Source organism: Tachyglossus aculeatus, chromosome 9 (genome assembly GCF_015852505.1).
Source record: "Tachyglossus aculeatus isolate mTacAcu1 chromosome 9, mTacAcu1.pri, whole genome shotgun sequence".
NCBI lineage: Eukaryota > Metazoa > Chordata > Mammalia > Monotremata > Tachyglossidae > Tachyglossus > Tachyglossus aculeatus.
The window spans coordinates 21,405,073-21,430,029 of record NC_052074.1 but is presented as its reverse complement, the minus strand read 5'-3'; the positions used below and the strand labels follow the sequence as shown (position 1 = coordinate 21,430,029).

Genomic DNA, 24,957 nt, shown 5'->3' with positions numbered 1-24,957 from the left:
AGTCTCGTAGACCCAGTCGAGGTGGGGCTAAGAAGGATTTGACATCGGGAGCATCGCTCACCCTGGAAACAGAGCAACACTCAGTCAATCATTCAGTCATGTATATTGAGTGCTTACTTTGTGCAGAGCCCTGTTCTAAGTGCTTGGAAGAATATAACAGACTTGTAAGTCATGTTCCCTGAGCTTACAGTCTAGAGGGAGAGACCGACATTAATATCAGTCAATCAGTCATATTTATTGAGCACTTATTACATGCTGAGCACTGTACTAAGCACTTGGGAGAATACACTATAGCGGAATTGGCATACGTGTTCCCTGCTCACTACGAGTTTACAGGCTACAGGAGCTGGAAATGAAAATAAATCACAGACATGTACATAAGTGTTGTGGTGGTGGTGTGGGGGGTGAATAAAGGGTACGGATCCCAAGTGCGAGGGTGACACTGAAGGGAGGAGTAGGCGAAACAAAGACTTAGTTGGAAAAGGCCTCTTGGTGATGTGATTTTAATAAGGCTTTGGAAGGCGGGGAGAGTGATGGCCTGTCAGATAGGAAGGGGGAGGCATGTCCAAGCCAGAGCCAGGACGTGGGTAACAGTGATTAAGCACTTAGTACAGTGCTTTGCACACATTAAGCGCTCAGTAAATACGATTGAATGAAGAGGCTGGTGTCAGGATAGATGAGATCGAGGTATTGTGAGTAGGTTGGCGTTAGAGGAGTGAAGTGAGAGGGCTGGCTGTAGTTGGAAATCAGGGAGGAAAGATAAGAAGAGCAAGGTGATGGAATGGTTTAAATCCAATGATAAAGGATTTCTGTTTGATGCAGAAGTGGATAGCCCACTGTTGGGTAGGGACCGTCTCTATATGTTGCCAACTTGTACTTCCCAAGCACTTAGTACAGTGCTCTGCACACAGTAAGCGCTCAATAAATACGATTGATTGATTGATTGATTGATGGGCAACCACTGGTTTCTTGAGGAGTGGGGAAATATGGACTGAATGTATTTTTTAAAAAACGGATCCGAGAAGCAGAATGAAAGGTAGACTGGAGCGGGGAGAGACAGAAGGCAGGGAGGTCAGAGAGGAGGCTGAAGCAGTAGTCATGGTGGGATAGGATAAGTGCTTGGATCAACATAGTAGCTGTTTGGATGGAGAGGAAAGGGCAAATTTTAGTGATGTTGTGAAAGTGGAACTGACAGGATTTGGTGACAGACTGAATTTGTAGATTGGATGGTAGAGATAAATAGAGGATAATACCAAGGTTACGGGCTTGTGAGACAGGGAGGATGGTGGTGGGAAAGTTGGGGGAGGACAGGGTTTGGATGGGACATGTTAAGTTAGGGGTGTTGGCAGGACTTCCAAGTAGTGATGTCCTGAAGGCGGGAGGAAATATGCAAAGAAGGAGAAGGAACAGGGCTGTAGATGTTGATTTGGAAATCATCCGCATAGGGATGGTAGTTGAAGCCATGGGAGCGAATGAGTTTTCCAGGAGGTGGAGCTGGAGAATGGGAGGGGACCCATCACTGAGCCTCGAGGGACTCCCACAGTTGGGGGTGGGAGGCAGAAGAGGAGCCCACGAAAGAGAATGAGAAGTCAGAGAGATAGGAAGAGAACCAGAGGAGGACAGGGTTGGTGATGCCAAGGTCAGATAACATTTCCAGGAGAAGGGGATGGTCCACGGGGTCAAAGGCAGCTGAGAGGCCAAGGAGGATTAGGATGGAGTAGAGCACGGGACTGGGAGTCAGAGGACCTGGGTTCTAGTCCCGGCTCCACCGCTTCCCTGCCGTGGAACCTTGGGCAGGTCACATAACTTCTCTGGGCCTCAGTTCCCTCATCTGCAGACTGAGGATTCGATAGCTGTTCTCCCTCCTAGTAGACTGTGAGCCCTACCTGATGATCTTTATCCCAGCACTTAATTATGGTGTGTATGCATTTAACAAATACCATTATTATTAGCCATTGGATTTAGCAAGAAGATCATTGGTAACCTTTGATAGGGGTCTTTTGGTTTGCTGTTGCACTGTCTCGGAGAAGCAGCGTTTCCTCTCCAGCTGTGTGTGTTACTTGCACTGCTACACACCAATGGTTTGAAAAATTGGGCTTATTCTAATAGATCTGATCGCAGTGCCCCGGGGATCTTGCCACTGTGGCCTTCACAGTTCACCTTTTTCCTGTTTTAAAGGTGACAGTTTGTCATCTGTTTTATGGTTCGTGACGTGAGGAAACTGGGAGAAACAGCAAGAGATTGAGCTCTGTTGTAAAAATAGGATCAAGGTCCTGCCATTGATACTGAGTGTCATACCTTTGGCTGCTGCTTTAGTCAAGGGTCCTTCCTAGGGCTCTGACTGAAGGCTGGCGGGGACAAAATTGGACACGGGCGACAGCAGAATACAGAGCTGGAAAGCAGTGAGGAGGTCTGGGCACAGTAGCGATAGAATCCTAAGCCCGGTTTTGCAATGAGGTTCAGTACTTCGGTGACTTATGGCTTGTGTAAGGTATTCCTGTGCATGCAGGTAGTCTGTGGCTTTTTCAGCTTGGAGGTTAGCTGCTTTACAGGGTGGTTGCTGTTTTTGCATATAGGCTTTCCCTGCACTGGTCCTGAATGTGCTCTGGGGACCCATTTCACATCTTCCACCCTGTCTTGTGGTCTGGACTTGAGAACAGCCAACAAAGACCTCAGCCCAGTCTAAGCATCATGCACGGAGCGCTCTGGAGCTAAGAGAGGGTAGCCCTTCAGACAGAATGGGAGGTTGTGAGCAGTTTGGGCCTGATCCCAAGGGGCACCTGTCCAGAAAGGAATGGTTTCTGGTCTGCCTCTGCTGTGGAGGGCCCGTCTCAGAGTGGTGATGGGGACTCAGGCTGCCCTGAGTCCAGGGCTGCCCTGAGATAGAGGGCCACTACTCTCTCCCGCTGCCAAGATGTGGGAGGTTGGAGGGGCCGGAGCAGTGGGGTAGGACTATATCCCAGAACATTCCCAGATGCCCTTTTTCTTAGGGTGGTGAAGAGAAGGACAGAAAATGCAGGGATTTCTCTTCTGATTCGGGGGTTACATTCGTAAAGGAAAAACCACACTGCAGCATATAACCATTGTTTCAATAAAATTAGTGGGTTTAGGGGGTTGAGGGTTCAATGACACCACCGTGATGGATATTTTTCAATACAAATTCTTATAATGTTGTTATGTCCACCTCTAGTTGGTTTGCATCCTTGCGCTACTCACTGTAATTTTGCTGGATTTCTTTGTGTTTCTGCAGCTTCACACTACTTGATTGTAAAGTGGCTGAAATACAAAGTTCCATGTTGTGATACAATCCAGTAAGACTGAATCAGAAGCTGGGAAACCTAGCTCCTCCGTGCCTTGATTGATGCTACTGCATTGATCAGTGAGTGAATCAGTCCATCAGTGGTTTTTGTGCACTTACTGAGTGAAAAACACTTTATTAAGTGCTTGGGAAAGTACAACAGAAGCAGAAACACATGATCCCTAACCACAAGGATTTCCAATTTAATGGAAGAGACAGACATACAGAATATGGACGTACGGAATTTGCAAATAGCCGGAGCAGAAGGAAGAACAGGAATAGACTAGATAGTAGAGCAAATATGTGAGGGTGAGCTATCAGATCAAATAAACAAATGTACAGTTGAATATGATAATAATAGTTGTGATATTCGTTAAGCTCCTTGTGGGCAGGGAACATGTGTCCCAGTTCTGTTATGCTATACTTTCTCAAGTGCTTTGTACAGTGCTCTGCACACAGTAAGCACTAAATAAATACCACTGATTAAGCACTTAGTCTATACCAAGTACTGTTTTAGTCGCTGAGGTAGACATAAGATAATCGGGTCAGACACAGTTCCTGTCCCACATGGGGCTAAGCTGGAGGGAGAACGGGCATTGAATGTCTGTTTTACAGATGAGGAAACTGAGGTACAAATAAGTGAAGTGACTTGCCTAAGCGCACACAGCAGGCAAGTGGCAGAGCTGGGATTAGAACTCAGATCCTCTGACTAGCAGGACCAAGCTCTGTCAATAGGCCACACTGCTTCCCTGTGTATATACTATATTGCAAGTGTTGAGGATGAGTATAATATAAATAAGCATACACACAACTCTTACTTCCTCCAAAAACCGATTTGTGCCAGCTCGTGGATGAAGTTGTACCAGAAGAGGCTCATGGGAAGAGTGCGCCCTAATTCTCCCATGAAATTAAATCCAGAATAAGTAACGGAAACACTTTCTAGCCGAGCTGGCCATGGTTTTGACTGGCTGCTCATCCGCTTCTTCACTCTGCTTCACCGAATGTCAACCCCCCTCCCCCTGTGCAAGTCCCAGCTCCAGAAGTTCTGTCCCTGGAAATCCCCAGAAGCACCACTGTAGGCTGCAGCATTAAAGTAATTTGTCTGGCGTGGTGGGCAGAGGTAATTAGGGCTGTTAAAGGAAACTCCCATCGCATCATCCCTTGTGAGGAGAGACACCTGACTGGTTCAGTGAACAGTAGATGGACCAAAGAGATGCATTCAAGGGCCACTTGGTCAGACAGCAAGAAAAGCCGCATTAAAGTTCTCAGCTTGTCCTAGCCCTGGGCCATGCCCCCTGGTTTATGAGATTTCGCAGAGGTTGGTGAAAATGGGATTTCTTTTAGGAGAGTTATTCTAAGACCAGGCAAACTCTTTCCTTTCTCCACCATTTACTGTCAATTTCCTCCTTGAAGAGGCAGGCAGGGGCTGAACAGTTTAACAGTGAAGAACCAGGAGAAAATACTACAGGGATGAGAGACATCAGTAAATGAATCCTCTTGATTTTGTTTCCCATCGGCTTCGACCCACCTCTCTCAGGGACTCCACTTCTTCTGTCCTCTCTCTCCACTTCCACCTACTCCAACACACAGCATTGTGCCAGCAAATGAAATCTACCGTGCTTTCCAGCAGGGCAGAGGTGGACTCATTCTTGGCACAGCCAGAGTCACCTATAACGTAGCCTGGATTTCCTGAAGCGTTTTGGAATCCCTTCTTTTGCTTCTGTTTCTTTTAAAAATGGCAGTTTGAGGGAAAAACAAGCAGACTTTCACAACTTCCTATACAGGTATTTAGGCAGGAGAAATGTTTTTAATGCATGACTAGGGAGATTACCTGATCTTTGCCCAGGTTAGATTAGCTGCTGTGTTTTTCTTCCTTCTTGCTTTTACCGCACCTTTTCCTTTCTTCTGTTCCTACAAGTGTGCGAGAAGTTTTATCTCAGGGACAGTCTCATGGTTACAATCTCACCATCTGCAGTGGCATCATCAATGAACAGAAGGATGACCATAGCCTTCCCGTAGCTAGTTCTCCTCTTGTCCCTCTCCTCCTCTTCTTCTGCCACCGTCATCCTTTCCCCTGTTTTCCTGAACTCTTCTGTTGGTCTGCCTTTTCCCTCTCTTATTTACCCGTTTCTTTTCCCCTGTGCTCCCATCTTTCTACTCTCTCTGCCTTAATTGTGTCTGCTTGGTGCCTCACCTCATTTTCCAAACACTTAATACAGTCCTGTGCGCATAGTAAATACCACCGATGGATTATCCTTTTCAGTCTCCTTTTGTCTGCCACTCTGTGTTTCTCTAAGTCTGTTACTGGATCCTGGTATCTTTTGTCCCTCTTGCCGTTCCTTTGCCTTCTGTTATTTCCGCTGCCTGGCAGTCCCTTCCTCGCTCTCCCTTTTTCTGACCGAGTTGGCCACTCTCCTCTATCAGTCCATCAGTGGTATTTATTGAATGCTTAATGTGAACGGGGCGCTGTGATGAGTGCTTGAGAGAGCACAGTAAAACAGAGTTGGTAGATCCTGGCATTTCACCTCAGAGCCTCTGAATCACTTCAATTAATCTGTCGATCATATTACTATATGCAGAGCACTGTACTAAGCGCTTAGGAGAGTACAACATAACAGAGTTAGTAAGCACGTTCCCTGCTCACGGTGAGTTTACAGCCTAGAGGGGGAGTTTGCAGCCTAGAGGGGGAACCCCACTTCTCTCCCCAGTGGCTTTTGGAGGTAAAGGGAACTTGCCAGGGAATTCACACTCGTGAAAGTAGCGGGGGGTTGGTGCTTCTGTAAGAGCAGCAGGATTAGAATCTCCTGGTGATGGTGGGCAGGAGGTGAGGGAAGATATTGTTCCCAGGGCCTCAGCAGAGAGGAGAACACATTCCCTTCCATGACTGTTGGGAAGTGCATGGCTTGCTTAGGCAGGTCAGCAGCCACCGGGTGAGCTCCTGTTTTACCGGTCTACACCAGTGGCCAGGGTAGTGGCTCTCTGGGAGCCCAAGGCTAGTCCAGTTCTGTGGGAACCTGGGATTTGACTTGGATATGATCCACTTGGAGCTTCCCTGGAGGATTATCTTCTTCCAGCAGGAGCCTTGATGAACTGGGAGAGGTTTTGGCAGACCTCTGGCCTCAAGAAGGAAAGTCAGGGAAATTCTCAGCTCACTATCCACACTACCCAATCTTGCCCTCTTCGAGCCTCGTCTCCCGCTCCCTGGGTTGGGAGTCCCTGTTTTGTGCAGTCAATGGCCTGCTTTACTCTGAATTCCGTGAGATGATTTCCTGAGCTTGCCAAATAGAGACCATAATCCCCTTCTCTCCCGGGGTTATTTCCCTGGGATGATGCATGGGAAATGAGTTGAAACAACTTTAGGGTCCTCGGTTGAGGGATGATCCTCCCCAAAGAACCTCTAGCAGGACCAGGCCTGTCCCAAACTAAAACTGGCGGTGTGGAATCGGCCCTCCTCGGTGCCGCAAGGAGTCAGTCAGTAGCTGAGCCCAGTTTGCATCTGCTTCTCCTTTGCTGTGGCCCAACTCAGCTTAACACACTCCTGAGGAAAGTACGTGAAGCTCCATCCCCCGCTTGATGCTACCGTGTTACTCAAATGCCAGTATAGCCACCCTTGAAACCACTTTAAAGCATCTGACTTTTGGGAGCTGGCAATTTTTCTGGCATGAATGAAGTCAGTCTTCTCCTCACAGCCCCGCTTAAGGTCAGCATCATCCAAGGTGAACAGTGTGGTTTCCATGGGAAACTTGCCTTTTTCTTATTCACTTTCTCGGTGACACTGATTCAGTCACCTCATCTTTTTCTTGTCCTCAGTTTCTCCAGCTGCCAATGGGGCTAATGCGGTTGGCCTCCTCCCATCCTCCCTCCATCTCTCCCTCCTTCTCTCTCTCCCTCCCGTTCTTCTTCTCTCTCTCATCCCTCTCTCCCTCCCAGGGTGTTGATTGGATAAATGAAATCACACAAAGGTCAGGTTCAGAGCCATCCATCCACCTACTCCAGACTAGGGACTGTCTCTATATGTTGCCAATTTGTACTTCCCAAGCGCTTAGTACAGTTCTCTGCACATAGTAAGTGCTCAATAAATACGATTGATGATGATGATGGTCCACCGGCAGTCATCCGGCCCTTGAAATTGATTTAATGAGTATCTGGTGTGAGGATCAGTTGCAAAAGGTTTTTGTGTTTTTATTATAGAAGTTTGACAGGTAAGGGATCCTAGGGAAAACTTTGAAGTTAAATGCCCATTGGTGCTCTCCTCCAGCTCTGAGGGCTATTGTTAGTCAGAGCAGTAGAAAGACAATAGTGCGTTTGTTTATGCTGGGGAGGTTCTGTTTTTAAGAGAAGCTAACAACTTAATATGTTTTAAAATGAAAGCTGAGATTTTGTAGAAAACAGGGCAGCCGGAGGGAGAGCTCTCTGGATTGGCTGTAGCTCGTACTGTTCGGTGTGTGGAAGTGAATTAACCCGGTTGAGAAGCAGTGTTGTGTAGTGGATAGAGCACAGTCCTGGGAGTCAGATAGACCGGGGTTTTAATCCTGGCTCTGCCACTTGGCTGCTGTGTGACCCAGGGCAAGTCATTTCACTTCTCTGTGCCTCAGTTACCTCATCTGTAAAATGGGTGTAAAACTCTGAGCCCCATGTGGGACATAGACCGTGTCCAACCTGATTAGCTTGTATCTCCCCCGGCACTTAGTACAGTGTCTGGCACATAGTAAGCACTCGTGGCTCAGTGGAAAGAGCATGGGCTTTGGAGTCGGAGGTTGTGAGTTCAAATCCCGGCTCCATCACTTGTCAGCTGTGTGACTTTGGGCAAGTCACTTAACTTCTCTGGGCCTCAGTTCCCTCATCTGTAAAATGGTGATTGAGACTGTGAGCCCCCCGTGGGACAACCTGATTATCTTGTATCTACCCCAGTGCTTAGAACAGTGCTTTGCACATAGTAAGCGCTTAACAAATACCAACATTATTATTATTATTATTATTATTTAACAAACACCATAAAAAAACAAACAAAAAAACCTGCCACACTCCCCATTTGCACTTAATACTCCTGTTATTGTATTTGGACATTTTATCATAAATTAATTCATTCAATCATATATATCGAGCACTTACTGTGGGCAGAGCACTGTACTAAGCACTTGGAGAGTACAATTCGGCAACAGATAGAGACAGTCCCTATCCAACAACGGGCTCACAGTCTAGAAGGGGGAGACAGACAACAAAACAAAGCAAGTAGACAGGCATCAATAGAATCAAAACAGATAAACAGAATTATGTACAAATATACACAAGTGCTTTGGGGCGGGGAAGGGGGTAGAGCAGAGGGAGGGAGTAGGGGCGATGGGGCGGAGAGGAGGAACAGAGGAAAAGGGGTGCTCAGTCTGGGAAGGCCTCCTGGAGGAGGTGAGCTCTCAGTAGGGCTTTGAAGTGGGGAAGAGAGCTGGTTTGGCAGATGTGAGAAGGGAGGGCATTCCAGGCTAGAGGTAGGACGTGGGCCGGGGTGAGAACGAGGCACATTGAGGAGGTTAGTGGCAGAGGAGCTGAGTGTGTGGACTGGGCTGTGGAAGGAGAGAAGGAGGTGAGATAGGAGGGGTGCAAGGTAATGGAGGGCTTTGAATCAATCAATCAATCAATCGTATTTATTGAGCGCTTACTATGTGCAGAGCACTGTACTAAGCACTTGGGAAGTACAAATTGGCAACATATAGAGACAGTCCCTACCCAACAGTGGGCTCACAGTCTAAAAGGGGGAGACAGAGAACAAAACCAAACATACTAACAAAATAAAATAAATAGAAATAGAATAGATATGTACAAGTAAAATAAATAAATTGAGTAATAAATATGTACAAACATATATACATATATACAGGTGCTGTGGGGAAGGGAAGGAGGTAAGATGGGGGGGATGGAGAGGGGGACGAGGGGGAGAGGAAGGAAGGGGCTCAGTCTGGGAAGTCCTCTTGGAGGAGGTGAGCTCTCAGCAGGGCCTTGAAGGGAGGAAGAGAGCTAGCTTGGCGGATGGGCAGAGGGAGGGCATTCCAGGCCCGGGGGATGACGTGGGCCGGGGGTCGATGGCAGGACAGGTGAGAACGAGGTACGGTGAGGAGATTAGCGGCAGAGGAGCGGAGGGTGCGGGAGTGAGGAGTTTTTGCTCATGAGAAGTTTGATAGGAAACCACTGGAGATTTTTGAGGAGTGGGGTGACATGCCCAGAGTGTTCCTGTAGAAATGTAAATGAATAGCCAAACGAAGACCCTTGAGGGTGTTGGGCCACTTTTCAGATCAGCTGATGCGTGAATTTCGGTGCCGGGGTAGGAAACCTCAGGAGCCCAGAAGTGAGTTACTGGCCCTGGAGAGCTTGGGCCTGCGTGAGCTAAATCCTAGTTTTTCTCTTGCGAAATGGAGATAATTATACTGGTCCTTTAGTAGATATGCTGAGAAAATTATTACAGTAACCTAGGGGTAGTGGGATGAAAGGAAGGTGCTTTATAGATGTCATCTACCGCACTGCCTCCATCTTAGAGATCAGAGAGAAAGAGAGGGAGCTGACACTCCAGGCTGCTGGGAGACTATGTGTTTCTGCTGGGAGAATGTCGAGGGATCAGGCCCTGTGCTGAGGGTTTGCTCCTCATGCTAATGGCCTTTTAACTTTTTCCTAGGCCTCACTGCATTCAAATCTAGGCGAAGTCAGGTTTTTGAGACATCTAGCTGGTTCTGACAGAATGAAACCATAAATGAGGGCACATCAACTGAGCATGATATTTGAGAATCAGGATTCACCAAATTAAGGAATCTTTTTTGAAGAGTAAAACCCCTAAGATGGTGCAGTTGGCTACTTGAGGAAGAGTTGGCTCGGAACCAGAGCTGGAAGGAAGAGGGGGAACCAGCCTGAACTCAGCTCGGGTGAAAGAAGAAGCCCTGGAATGGGCATTCCAGAGCAGCGCAGGGTTGGCTGGGTGGCAGTACCGGGGCCCTTGTGGGTGGGGGCTGCCTGACTCCACCCTCAGCCCCTGCTGTCCCCTGCCTCTTTAGTTGTCTCTTTAGTCGCCAGCACCAATGGCCATAGCCCCACCTCTCTGCCCCGAGATCCTGGGACTCTGTCTCCTTCTTCAGTCCCTGGGAGTTTTGGGTTTTGAGGTGAAGCCTTGAGGAATAGCTGCAAACCCCTTCCCTTTCAGTCACCCCACTTCTCTGGGCCTCAGTTACCTCTTCTGTATAATGGGGATTCAGAGTGTGAGCCCCAGGCGGGATAGGGACCTTGTCAAACCTGATTAACCTGATTAGCTCACCTCCTCCAGGAGGCCTTCCCAGACTGAGCCCCTTCCTTCCTCTCCCCCTTGTCCCCCTCTCCATCCCCCCATCTTACTTCCTTCCCTTCCCCACAGCACCTGTATATATGTATATATGTTTGTACATATTTATCACTCTATTTATTTTACTTGTACATATCTATTCTATTTATTTTATTTTGTTAGTATGTTTGGTTTTGTTCTCTGTCTCCCCCTTTTAGACTGTGAGCCCGCTGTTGGGTAGGGACTGTCTCTATATGTTGCCAACTTGTACTTCCCAAGCGCTTAGTACAGTGCTCTGCACACAGTAAGCGCTCAATAAATACGATTGATGATGATGATGATGATGAACTTGTATCTACCTCAGTGGTTAGAACAGTGCTTGGCACATAGAAATTGCCTAACAAGTTCCATAATTGCTAAAGATTAGTCCTGAGGAAGGGAGAGAGGCACATCATGCCCCTTTTAGACCTGGTGCAGCGATAGGAACTGAGATGGGAGGAGCAGCTGCCGGCAGCCGGAGGAGAAAGTCTGGTTCTCGGGGTGGTTCAAAGACGGGTAGGGATGGTTTCCAGACTACCCTGATCAACCTGAAGGGCTGAGTGTCCCCACTGGGTCCTGGGTTGAACCGTTGCTGGTGTAAACCCTCTCTGAGCAAGCTGGGAGGGGCTGAACTCCCATGATGTCTGGGAGAAGGTCAGGCAGCGGGGTTTAGTGAGCTCTCATTGAGCAGAGGACTGTACTAGCTTGTAGGGGGGCAGGTAAAGGAAGATTGAGACCTGATTTCTACCTTGGGGAACTTAAAAATATAACGGCAGTGGCAAGACAAACCCATACACCCATTCATTCATTCAATCATACACTCAAACAGGCAGGTGGGCATGAAGGATAAGCAATAGACCATCCACGGGAGTACAAACCACAGAAATACAGGGGCGTATTTGGAGTAACAGAATGGGGTTCCTCTGGAGTGGGATTACCTGTGATGATGCCGGGAGTTCGATAGGCTGGAGGGGAGAGCAAAAGCAAGGATGGAAAGGGAGATGAGGGCAGTCAGATTCGGAGCGGCCAGTCAAAGGAGAGCCTGGATGTTTTGAATTTTTGCATTGGGCAGACGCCGTAGCCAGGGGTGCCAACCCTGGTAGGGTGATATGTAGGGTGTCTTCATGCCCCGTCCCTTGAAGCTGACACCCCTGACTGTAGACTTTGGAGAATGGGATTCAGCTGATTAGTTCGGTGCTGAATTAACCCTTGTGGCCTCATGGAAAGAGCACAAGACTGGGACTCAGGAGAATTAGGAGACCTGAGTTCCATTTTCAGCTCTGCTACTTGCTTGCTGGGAGGCCTTTGGCAAGTGTCTCAGTTCCTTCGTCTGTGAAATAAGGATTCAATACCTTTTCTCCTCCCCCTGAGACTGTGACTGCTTTCGATCTGATTCGTTCTGTTTCGATCTGATCTAGCATCTACCCCACCTCCTAGAACAGTGCTTAGCACATTGTAAGCCCACAGCAAATGCTACAGTTATTATCACTATTACTAGTGCTCCCGGAAGTGATTCTTGCTTCCCTACTTATGATACAGTGATGAGCGAGACTGGAAGGAGGGCGATCGGCAACTAGGCTATTTAAGAAGTCCAAGTAGTCAGGCCTGGACTAGGGCAGTGGCTGTGGAAATGTCGTTGAGGTAGGACTGAGGAAGAATCAGCAGGACTCAGTGTCAGATTACAGGTGGGGGGTAAATGAGAGAAGAATTAGCGATAACAAGAAGATAACAGGGGCATGAAGGATAATGGGGTTATTGAGAGCAAAAGGGAGGTGGGAAGAAAGTAGCAATTTAGGTAGAAGGAGAAGCAGCTCCCTTTGTGACCCATCAAGTATGAGGCAGAAAGGTAGGAGGAAAAACAGGACTGGAGAGAAATTTTGAGGTGATGAGGCACATACACACAAACACACACACACTCTCTCTCTCTTTCCCTCCTTCTCTCTCCCCCTTTCTCCTTCTCTCTTCCCCTTTCTCCTACCTCTTCCTGCACTCTCCTGGCTGCTGCCGTGGCTATTTGTCCACTTGTGTTGTGGAGGCAGTGGCTTCTTGGGTGGCTGCTGCTTCTGCTGGCTTTTCTTGGATATTTCTGGAATAGACACCCTGATGCCGTTCCAGCCCTTCCAGAAACCACTAAGAGAGGGTGCAGAAGCCACTATGATGACGATGATGAGACCCATCAGAGCAGCAGAGGGGCTGGAAGCTGGGCACCCCTCTCCACTCCCGTGTGCCGCTACTGGGCCACGGTGGCAGTCGCTGTCCTAGCTCCTTTCACCACCCAGCCAAAAGTGCCACTTTAAGCAATTTTCCATTCATTTTGGGGGCGAGGGAGCAGGACCTCAAAGCTTGTGATCTTCCCTCTTCATTCTGGGTGGTTGGTCTCTTTAACAGGCAGAAGCACTGAAATCACCAGAAGCACTGAAATCAGGCATGCAGAGAATCCCCCTCTGACAAAGGGAAGGGCCTGGGTCTGAGCTCCAGAGCATGGGAAGAGAAGGAGGAGTGGTCAGAGCCATAAAGGGAGAAGAGCCACAGGAGTTCAGGGTCCTAGTGCCAGGGCAAAGAGACAGGAGATCTGCCCCCTTCCTCCTACCCACCCCCCTCTCCTGACCTGAGAAGAGGACTGTACCATCAATCAGTCAATCAGTCAGGGGTATTGCTTGAGTGCTTAAGGTGTACAGAGCACTGTACTAAGTACTTACCTATCCATCCTAGCAGACAGATATAGATGGGTTGGCCCCTTTGGGCAAAGCAGAGCTGAGGAGGACAAGGATGTAGGGTCAAAGGATAGGTTGGTTGCAGAGGAACAAGGACTAGAATGCAGGCCTGTAGCCCATCCACATCAATCAATGGTATTTACTGAGCACTTACTATGTGCAGAGCACTGTACTAAGTACAGTACAAGAGTTCCTGTCCACAAGGAATTTAGAGTCTAGAGGCCCCATTCTGATTCTCTTCCCTTTCTAGGCTCTGAGCCCACTGTTGGGTAGGGACCGTCTCCATATGTTGCCAACTTGTACTTCCCAAGCGCTTAGTACAGTGCTCTGCACACAGTAAGCGCTCAATAAATACGATTGAATGAATGAATGAATGAACTTTGGTCAGATGGTCGCAGACCTGGTTTGAGGCACCTTTCCCCAATTCCAAGTGTAGAGACCGTGTCTCCCGAAAGAGGTACAAATGTGTCTCTCACGCTGTGCTACTTCTACACCCTTTTTGTGTGACTTAGGCACAGGGGTCAGAAAACACTACTTGGTCCCCATTCCTAGTCGGGTTCTATTGCCACTGGGAGCATGTGTCTAATGTTTTTAGACAATAATAATAATAATTGTGGTATTTGTTAAAATTTGTGGGGATTAAGACTGTGAGCCTCTTTTGGGACAGGGACTGTGTCCAATCTGATTAACTTGTATTTCCCCCAGTGTTTAGAAGAGTGCTTAGCACACAGTAAGCACGTAACAAGTACAATAATAATAATGATGAACAGAAGGAGTACTGAAAATCATCAGCTAACTCGGGCAATGAAGACTGCAGCAGGCACCGTACTAAGCACTGAGGTGGATACAAGCAAATTGGGTTGGACACAGTCCCTGTCCCACATGGGGTTCACATTCTTAATCCCCATTTTACAGATGAGGTAGCTGAGGCACGGAGAAGTGAAGTGACTTGCCTAAGGTCACACAGCAGACTAGTGGAGCTGAAACCTCTTACAGTTGGAGCCCAGGTTTTGGGATCCTTCTCAAAAGCCATAAGCAAGCCGTGCCTCTCATGGGGCGTTACGGTTTATTTTAGGGTATTTTAGGGTTTCTTTGGAGTGACTTCTCATGATCTCAGCATCTGCTAACCTGGACTTTCCCTCCGCATGTCAGTTCACAACAGGCACTTGCAGTGAGGCGATGATCTATAACTGCGAACTATGTGGTAAGGGCTTCCGTCTTCAGCGCATGCTCAACCGTCACCTGAAGTGCCACAACCAGGTGAAAAGGCACTTGTGCACCTTCTGTGGGAAAGGATTCAATGATACTTTTGACCTGAAAAGACATGTCCGGACTCATACAGGTAAGAATGGATCTCTTTTCTAGGTACTCTGACGCTGTTTTCTCACTTAGAGATTCTGACACCGCCCCCCTGGCTTTACAGAACTCATTTGGAGTATGCGCCGCTCTTGTACTTCCCTTGAGTAGGACATAGATCTAAATGGCACTAGTTCTCTTAATGGCATTTTTGAGGATGTGGCAGAGACTTGAACTTTCTTTAAGTGGTGTTACGGTCTGTGAGAAGCAGCATAGCGTGGTAGATAGAGCATAAGTTGGATAGTCATGAGTTCTAATTCTGGCTCCACCACTCCAGTTGGGCTCCAGCTATGAGATGTCAGCTCCACTAGTCTGCTGTGTGACCTTGGGCAAGTCACTTCCCTTCTCTGGGCCTCAGTTACCTCATCTGTAAAATAGGGACTGAGACTATGAGCCCCACATGGGACAGGGACTGTGTCCAACTTGATTTGCTTGTCTCCACCCCAGCGCTTAGTGCAGTGCCTGGCACATAGTAAGTGCTTAAGAAATACTGTCATCATCATCAAGAAGGGGACAGGAGACCTGGGTCTGTCTCTAATTATGGAGTTCCAGGGTTTTGTAGAACCAGACTGCATGCAGTTCCCTAGAGAGCTGTGAATTAGTAGGGTTCCACACTGTTTGTATGTATATATGTTTGTACATGTATATATGTTTGTACATATTTATCACTCTATTTATCTATTTATTTTACTTGTACATATCTATTCTATTTATTTTATTTTGTTAGTATGTTTGGTTTTGTTCTCTGTCTCCCCCTTTTTAGACTGTGAGCCCACTGCTGGGTAGGGACTGTCTCTATATGTTGCTAACATGTACTTCCCAAGCGCTTAGTACAGTGCTCTGCACACAGTAAGCGCTCAATAAATACGATTGATTGATTGATTGATTGAAGCCAATGGATTTTTGCCAAACCAACCTGCCTTGGGATCATGGGAGAGACTTAGTAATTAAACAATGAATTCAGCTGTCCATTTCCATTGCCCACTGAGTCATTTCTCCCCAAAAGGTCTTCAGCTAGAACCCTGGAAATTAATGAGTCTCTGAACATTTCTAAAAGTGAAGTAGAAGCCCTCGTATTTTATTTCCTGGCATATTCTGACTTAAAAGTCGTAGAAGTTCAGGGTGGCAGTCGTTTGATCTCAGTTTTCCCAAGCTTTTATGGGCATGTCTGGGAGACGACATGAGGCAAAGGTATCTGAAACTAGAACAGCGGTATTAGTGACTTGGGTATTCACTACACACCTTCGCCCTGCGCAGTCTGCAGAAGGGAATTCCACACCCTCCAAATTAGAGGATGACTGATTCATTATCGCCTTGACAACATGATGACAAATCATCAAAATCCAAATGGGGAGCAAACCAGAACGGTATGATTGTCACGCAAGCCCGATCGACCGTGTCTCCGGGTGTAAATGACGGCCTAGCCCCAGGCAAGTCACAAAACCATGGGACCTGGGACCTGCACGGAGGAATTGATGATGTGGTGCTGTCGTTTTGCACAGTGCCACTTGCCCTCTCTAGTCCCCGTTGGCCAAGAATGAAACAAGTGGGTAGGCAGGCAGCAGGGGCAACACTTTGCAAAAGGCAGTTGAGAATTCTTGGTGCAAACCCCATTTCCAGAGCCTACTTCTGGGGTTGTGCCATCATACCATGTGCCAGGTACGCTTAGTACAGTGCTCTGCACATAGTAAGCGCTCAATAAATACGATTGATGAGGTAGCTACCATGGAAGCTGCTGCAGTCTTCACTGCCCGAGTTAGCTTCTGTTCAGCCCCTTCCTTCTTCTCCCCTCGTCCCCCTCTCCATTCCCCCCCATCTTACCTCCTTCCCTTCCCCACAGCACCTGTATATATGTATATATGTCTGTACATATTTATTACGCTATTTATTTATTTATTTATTTTACTTGTACATATCTATCCTATTTGTTTTATTTTGTTAGTATGTTTGGTTTTGTTCTCTGTCTCCCCCTTTTAGACTGTGAGCCCACTGTTGGGTAGGGACTGTCTCTATATGTTGCCAATTTGTACTTCCCAAGCGCTTAGTACAGTGCTCTGCACATAGTAAGCGCTCAATAAATACGATTGATGATATCTATTCTATTTATTTTATTTTGTTAGTATGTTTGGTTTTGTTCTCTGTCTCCCCCTTTTAGACTGTGAGCCCACTGTTGGGTAGGGACTGTCTCTATATGTTGCCAACTTGTACTTCCCAAGCGCTTAGTACAGTGCTCTGCACACAGTAAGTGCTCAATAAATACGATTGATTGATTGATATTATTATTGTATTTGTTAAGCGCTTAGTGTGTGCTAAGCACTCTTCTTCTAAACACTGGGGGAAATACAAGTTAATCAGATTGGACACAGTCCCCATCCCAAAAGAGGCTCACAGTCTTAAACCCCATTTTACAGATGAGGGAACCGAGGCACAGAGAAGTGAAGTGACTTGTCCAGGGTCACACAGCAGACACGTGACAGAGCCGGGATTAGAACTGTCTCCCAGGCCCGTGCTCTATCAGGTGGTCTTTTCTCAGAAAGGTTCACCACTGATTGTATACCCTCTGCAGGCAGGCTCTAGGCTATTTCACCCTTCCTCCACAGTAAATGGAAGTGAGGGGAGAAACAGTTACTAAGAAATCAGACCGACTCCTTACTCTGAACCCAACTAGGCTTCGGGTTAGGTCTCGGATTCAGAAATCGGTGTGTGTGACTCGAGGCGGGCCCCCGATTTACTGTCCGATGCTGAGTGGTTATTGATACTTGAACAGTTTCTGACTTTCGACCATTTGTTGTGATACCGCCCTTGAAGCCCGCAGATGAGATGAAGATTCAGTCACTGGCGTTTCCGCCACTAAATGGAACTGAAGGATGCTCAGTGGAAGAGCGGAGGCAGGGCAGTGGCGTCGGAGCCGCGGTAGTGGCGGGAGCAGTGGGGCTTTGGGAGGTGGCATAGAAATGGCCTTGGCGTGGACTTCTGCAAAATGTTGCTTGTGATGTCATTACTGTGTATGCTGGCTCCATAACATAGCAACGTCACACGGAACAGGAGCGGGCAGGGAATTTTTCCCCAACTCGTGGCTGCCGACCATCGGAGCTGGTTCGGGTGATCCAGCTAGTCCAGGCCCCAAATTCCCAGCCTTCCCATTCCCACCCCTGACTGCTCAACCTCCTGCCTGTGTTTCATCACCTCCACTGGGGCCCCGGTGAGCCGATTCATTCTTTCTGCAACCTACAAGCCAAGAATCCTTTCTTTGCTTCACTTGTCATGCATTTCACTTTCCTGTAGCGGGTCACAGATATAAATAATAACCCCAATTAGCACCTGTTGCTCTTACCTTGAAAGGAAGTAGAAACAAAGAGAAACTCATGCAGAAACAGCACGTTCCATCCTTGCTCCGTACAGTTTGAAGAATCATTTGAGTAGGAACAGGGGAACTGGTCTTGGGACACGGAGTGTCTGGAGAGAAGGAGGTGCGGCTTGGGGACGCAGCAGAAGCCACGTCCTCTCGAGTTCTGTTCCTCCTGGAGTTCCAAGTAAATTTCAGCACTTTTCTATGCTCAAATCTCCTCTCCTGCAAAATGAAATTAATAGTAGGTTTTGTCCTGTAAGGCAAGGTGAGTATGAGTTAACTCTCGCCCGTTGTTTTAGAGACGAAAGAGATCAGGTGAATACAGTAGCTACATTTTCATGGTCCATCGTAGCAGGGAACAAGGGGAGTGTAGCTAATGAAATCCTCAGATAAATCAAAGGCTGCATTTTAGCCATCATTACAACCTTCTCCACCCCCACATAACCCCTCCTTTTGCTCCAAAACCATGCCCCATTTAGGAGTATAGTAAGCACTCGTATTTACTGAGCACTTTGTGCAGAGCAGTGAACTAAGCACTTGGGAGAGAACAGTACTGTTGTACTCTGTGGCTCTTTGTGGGTAATTTGGGCCAGAGCCTGGTGGCCCAAGGGCTAGTTGGGTGGCCCAAGGGCTAATTGGGCTTTCTTTGCTGCTTGAGGAGCAGCAGTGACTGTCTGTCCAATAAACTTTGGTTCTGTAGCCCGAGCACAGGCCTGCTGCTTGGCTCCGCTGCTTGCCTGCTGTGTGAACTTGGACAAGTCACTTAACTTCTCTGTGCCTTAGTTTCCTAACTGTAGAATGGGGATTCAATATCTGTTCCCCCTCCTACTTAGACTGTGAATCTCATGTGGGACAGGGATTGTGTCCAAACTGTTTAACTTGTGTCCCCTACAGTGTTTGACGCATAATAGGAGTTTAACAAATGCTATTATTACTATCTCTAATCCTTTTATCAGAATCTGTCATTTTCTGGTACACATGGAGACCTTTTATCAAATGTCAGTAACTGCAATAACCTCCTTTAGTTTAAAGGGCAGCCAGAGATACAGAGTTGCTGTTTCATTTTCTTTCTTTTAAAACAATAAAGTGGTGTCCCTCATCCCTATAAAAAAAGACTTGCATAATGAAAAAAAATGAGCGTTTAGATAAGGAAGATTTGAGTCTCCTCTATCAGTAAATTAAGATGTCTCAAAAAACGTTCTGGACAGTTTTTATTGATTTTGTTGAGAAGCAGTGTGGCTCAGTGGAAAGAGCCCGGGCTTTGGAGTCAGGGGTCATGGGTTTGAATCCCGGCTCTGCCAACTGTCAGCTGTGTGACTTTGGGCAAGTCACTTCACTTCTCTGGGCCTCAGTTCCCTCATCTGTAAAATGGGGATGAAGACTGTGAGCCCCCTGGGGGACAACCTGATCTCCTTGTAACCTCCCCGGCGCTTAGAACAGTGCTTTGCACATAGTAAGCGCTTAATAAATGCCATTATTATTATTATTATTTCTATATTTGTATTTTTGAATTTGAATTTTGAAACTGGTTCTTGAACCAATCATGGAATTAAAATGTTTTCCAGGCTTTGACATCAATTATTTGACCTCATACATATTTGAAACAGCTTTGAGTCCACCCTGAAATGGCCACCCTCTCCCCAAGGGACCCTGCTGACTGGGTCTTGCACAGGACGGCTCGCTGGGATAAGGCCCTGCTGAGAGCCCCCCTCCTCCAGGAGGCCTTCCCAGACTGAGCCCCTTCCTTCCTCTCCCCCTCGTCCCCCTCTCCATCCCCCCCATCTTACCTCCTTCCCTTCCCCACAGCACCTGTATATATGTATATATGTTTGTACATATTCATTACTCTATTTATTTATTTTACTTGTACATAGCTATTCTATTTATTTTATTTTGTTAGTATGTTTGGTTTTGTTCTCTGTCTCCCCCTTTTAGACTGTGAGCCCACTGTTGGGTAGGGACTGTCTCTATATGTTGCCAATTTGGACTTCCCAAGCGCTTAGTACAGTGCTCTGCACATAGTAAGCGCTCAATAAATACGACTGATGATTGATGATGATTGGCCAGGCTCCCTGCAGGGCAGGACCCTGGCAGTTGTCCCGATCGTCACATCCTAGGGCTAGTCCTGCCTCCTTCCTGGTGGCTCTCTGACTTTGTTTATAAAGTAGCAAGGAATAATCAATCAGTTGTATTGAGCGATCACTGTGTGCAGAACACTGTACAACAGGACAGTGGAATAGAGTTGGTAGATGTGATTCCGGCCCACAGGGCACTTACTGTCTAAAAGGGCAGACACTGCCATTCATGAGATCTTATGTCCTACAGCAGTTCTGAACAAATCTTACAGTACAGTGCTCTGCACACAGTAAGCGCTCAATAAATAAATAAATACGATTGATTTTGTAAATAGTTACCTATTCCCTTTATGGAACTGCTTTTCCTGTACATAACCCCTCTTCCTTCTACTTTCTCTCTGCCCCACTAGATTGTAAGCTCCTCGAGGCCAGGAATCATGTCGACTAACCTTTCTGCATTCTCCTAAACACTGAGAAAGTGCTCTGCACAGAGTAGGTGGCCAAAAATTTTATTGATTGATTTTTACCATTGGCAGAGACTCCGCAGGGCGTCTGTAGCAGGATGATGAGGATGGTATTTGTTAAGCGCTTCCTGTGTGCCAAGCACTGTTCTAAGCTCTGGGGGAGATACAAGGTGATCAGGTTGTCCCACGTGGGGCTCACAGTCTTCATCCCCACTTTCCAGATGAGGTCACTGAGGCCCAGAGAAGTGAGGTGACTTGCCCCAAATCACATAGCTGATAAGCGGCAGAACTGGGATTAGAACTCACGAGTCCAGTGCTCTGCACACAGTCAGCGCTCAATAAATACGATTGAATGAATGAATTACCTCTGATTCCCAAAAGGCCGGGCTCTTTCCACTAAGCATGTTTGTACATGTTTATTACTCTATTTATTTTACTTGTACATATTTATTCTATTTATTTTATTTGGTTTATATGTTTTGTTTCGTTGTCTGTCTCCCCCTTCTAGACTGTGAGCCTGTTGTTGGGTAGGGGCCGTCTCTTTATGTTGCCAACTTGGACTTCCCAAGCGCTTAGTACAGTGCTCTGCACACAGTAAGCGCTCAATAAATACAATTGAATTGAATGAATGAATGAATGCATCTGGGAGAAAAGCATTTCTAGAAACTGGATACTTCTGGAGTCGGGGAATAGACTTGACTGTTGCCTACCAAGAAGCCAGCCTTCTTGTTGAAGCACAAGAATGCTTCCAGAGGTGCTGTTCTGACTTGGAAAGATAATTACTGTCATCTCAGGCAATTAACCTACCCGTGAGCCTTTCTGTGTTTGAAGTCCTAATGGGAAAAATGCAGTAACCTTAAATACCAGGCTTGGTATTTAAGTCCATATGCCTGAGATGAAACTCTTCAAGCCCTCTCAGATCACCCAGTTGGAACTATGCCCTTAGAGCCTGTTGAAGCGTAAGATAAGCATGCGCACGCACACATAAGCAGACACACACGCTCACCCAGCCCATACACATGTGCATGCACGCACGCACACACATCTATACATGCAGGTCCTTTAAGAACAAATTACATATCCATAATTTATTTATATTGATGTCTGTCTTCCCTTCTAGACAGTAAGCTTGCTGTGGCCAAGGAGCGTGCCTACCAACTCTGTTATATTGCACTTTCCCAAGCGCTAAGTACAGTGCTCTACATACAATAAGCACTCAGGAAATACAATTTTTGGTTGACTGATTGGGTTTCCACAGGCTGGTTTTGTACTCTCAGCCACCCAAGCGGCCTCTGTCCCTGCTGCCCCAGCCATGCTTTTTAGTTTAGTTTGGGGACTTTATCTCCTAGTCATTTTTTATCTCCTAGTCATTTTTTTTTTGTGGGTTCTTAAGGATTGGGGAAGGTGTAGGGGGGGAGAGTCCTTGTTTATGGAACTGTCCTGCCTTGTTCCCTCCTCCACCCCGAAAGCCAGACTGGATGGATGGATGGATGGATGGATGACCCGTACGCTGCAGGATCCTTAGGTTTGCTGTTCACTTACAGCAGCAAGAAGCCAGGTAGCCTAGTGATCATGGACTCGGGAGTCAGGAATCTGCTGTGTGACCTTGGGCAAGTCACTTTGCTTTTCTGAGTCTCAGTTTCTTCATCTGCAAAGTGATCAAATACCTGCTCTCTCCCTCCCCCTTTAGTCTGTGAGCCCTACATGGGACAGAGATTGTGTCCGATCTGGTTATCCTGTATCTACGCCAGTGCTTTGGACACAGTAAGCATTTAACAAATACCACAGCGATTAGGACTATTCCCCTGTGGATCCCTTGCTCCACCCTAGACCATCCCAGGCTGCTCGTGGATCACGCAGAGTTGTGCTGGCCCTCTCCCTGACAGACTAACCGAACTTCTGCCTGGACCTGCCTTGTAGCCCCACATGTACACAGTCACAAGAAGCAGTGTGGCCTCGTAGAAAGAGCACAGTCCTGGGATTCAGAAGACTTGGGTTTCCATCCCCACTTTGCCAATCGCTTGCTGTGTGACTTGAAGTCACTTAACTTCTCTGTGCTTCAGTTTCTCAACTGTGAAATGGGGATTCTCCCCATTCTCCCTCTTACTTAGACGATGATCCCTAGGCAGGACAGAGACTATGTCCGACCTAATTAACTTGTACCTATCCCAGTGCTAAGAAGTGTTTGACACATAATAGTAATCATAATGATGGCATTTTTTAAGCGCTATGTGCAAAGCACTGTTCTAAGCCTACACGCTCATCAAATACCATTAAAGAATAAAGAAATGTCTATCTCCTCTAGACTGTAAATTCCTTGTGAGCTGGAAACGTGCCCAACTCTTTTCTGTTGTACTCTCCCAAGCACTTAGTACAGTGCTCTGCACACAGTAAGCGCTCAATGAATACGATCGACTGAGTGACCGACTGTGACGGAACCCGGGTTTCAGCTAAGCGGTTTTTCCTCTCGGTACCGCAGGTATCCGTCCTTACAAATGCGAGATCTGCAACAAAGCCTTCACGCAGCGCTGCTCTCTGGAGTCTCACCTGAAAAAGATCCACGGGGTGCAGCAGCAGTACGCCTACAAGCAGCGGCGGGACAAGCTGTACGTCTGTGAGGACTGTGGCTACACGGGCCCCACGCAGGAGGACTTGTACTTACACGTGAGCGCCGTCCACCCGGGCAGTGCGTTCCTGAAAAAGACTTCCAAAAAGCTCGCTGCCATTTTACAAACCAAGCTGACGTCCGTGCTGCAGAGGAACGCCAAGCTGAACGAGGAGAACGAGTGAGGGTCGCCCACCGGTTCACGTGGCGGCCGAGTCCGGTCTGGTTCCGTGAGGGCGGTATTTATTAACGGTGTGGCGTTACGCGCTAAGCGCTGGGACCGGGCCGGGATCATCAGGTTCAGCCGCAGTTGCTGAGCCACACGGGGATGACGGTCTAAGAGGCGGGGAGACTGGGAAGATGGGGAAACTGAGGCGCAAAGAGGTTAAGTGACTTCCCCAGGGTCACACCACAGGGCAGTGGTAAGAGCTGGGACTTGAACCCACCTCACCTGAGCTCTGGGCCCACGGTCTTTTCCTCAGGCTATGCCGCCTTCTCTCCGTCCCTCTCCCCCAGCTCACTTTTAATTTTTTTTAAATTAAGGCATGGCTTGGTTCCAGTTTAGTTGCCCGTTTTCCCTTCCATAGTCAAGTTGCAATGCAAAATTGTGAGCCCCATGTGGGACGGGGACTGTCTGATCTGATTATTTGATACCTCTGGCAGTGCTTAGCATATAGTAAGCACTAAATAGATACCCTAAGAGAAGAGGCTTCGAGTGGGAGAGAAGTGACTTCTCGGTTGGGGACGTCACCACTGACTGTAGGCGTGTCTGTAAAAGTAGATGTTTTATCCAGTTGCCACAGTTGCACAGACTTTCTCGAAGACTCGAAATGAGATTTAAGGTATCGTTAAAGATGACCCCCTTTTTTATTCTCTTGACCCCGGGTGTGGGCGCCTTAAAATAAATTAGCTTCACTACGATTTTAACCAAACAAGGTGGTGTTTGTTAATGAACAATAAAGTTTACAAAATTATTTTAAGTAAATAGAATATCCCTATTTTGTTTTTTTTTTCAAACAGTTAAGATACCGTTTCCATCTGTGGTCAAAATCTGGCTTCCTGATTATCATTGGGTGGTTCATCCGTGGGATTCTGGAGAAGTAAGCTGGACAAGAGAGGTTGAAGGAGTGTGAAAGAGAGAATCAAGGCAGCTCGCTTCCCCACCTCGGCACAATGGCGATGCCCTGCTGGCTTGGGATCGAAAGCCACCAATCAGGCAGTTCAAAAGAAATAAAGACAGATATCTGACCTATGATGCTTTGCAGTGAAGTCACTGCAAATGTCTGTTTCATTCACCTTGATTGGAATTTACTAACCAAAGATGGATAAAGATTGCGGCGGTGGGGGTGGGGGAACTCAGTGGGGAATAGATGTGTCGAGAGCTATTTACTTCTAGATTATGTGTACACTCTAATTTATGGAGCATCTGTGTGCAGAGGCACTGTACTAAGCGCTTGGGAGAGTCCAATAAAATTAGTAGAGCCTTGAGGATTTCAGTATTTCCACAGAAACTGTTTCTAGGTGTTGGAGATTAAACCAGGGTGGGTAATCTGTTTTCTGCCTTATCCTTGGACAGGTAACTTAACTTCTCGGCGCCTCAGTTTTCTCCTTATGTAAAGGTGATTCAACACCTGTTCTCCCTACTCCTTCCTCGTGAGCCCTGTTTAGGACAGAGACTGTGTCTGAGCTGAACGTATTTACCCCAACGCTTGGCATGTAATAAGCGCTTAACAAATATTATTGCTGTTATTGTTACCGAAGAG

At 47.2% G+C, this 24,957-nt stretch overlaps 1 protein-coding gene across 1 annotated transcript in view; it reads left to right on the top strand.

Moving 5' to 3' along the window:
• OVOL2 (ovo like zinc finger 2) overlaps nucleotides 1–24,352 on the top strand; it is a 30,085-nt gene extending 5,733 nt beyond the window's left edge. The window contains exons 3-5 of the mRNA XM_038751772.1: nucleotides 14,498–14,687; nucleotides 23,069–23,375; nucleotides 24,215–24,352. Of these exons, the coding sequence (XP_038607700.1) occupies nucleotides 14,498–14,687; nucleotides 23,069–23,375; nucleotides 24,215–24,218 (501 nt within the window). The 3' untranslated portion in view covers nucleotides 24,219–24,352. The remainder of the gene's footprint in view (nucleotides 1–14,497; nucleotides 14,688–23,068; nucleotides 23,376–24,214) is intronic.
• The last annotated feature ends 605 nt before the right edge of the window (nucleotides 24,353–24,957 follow it).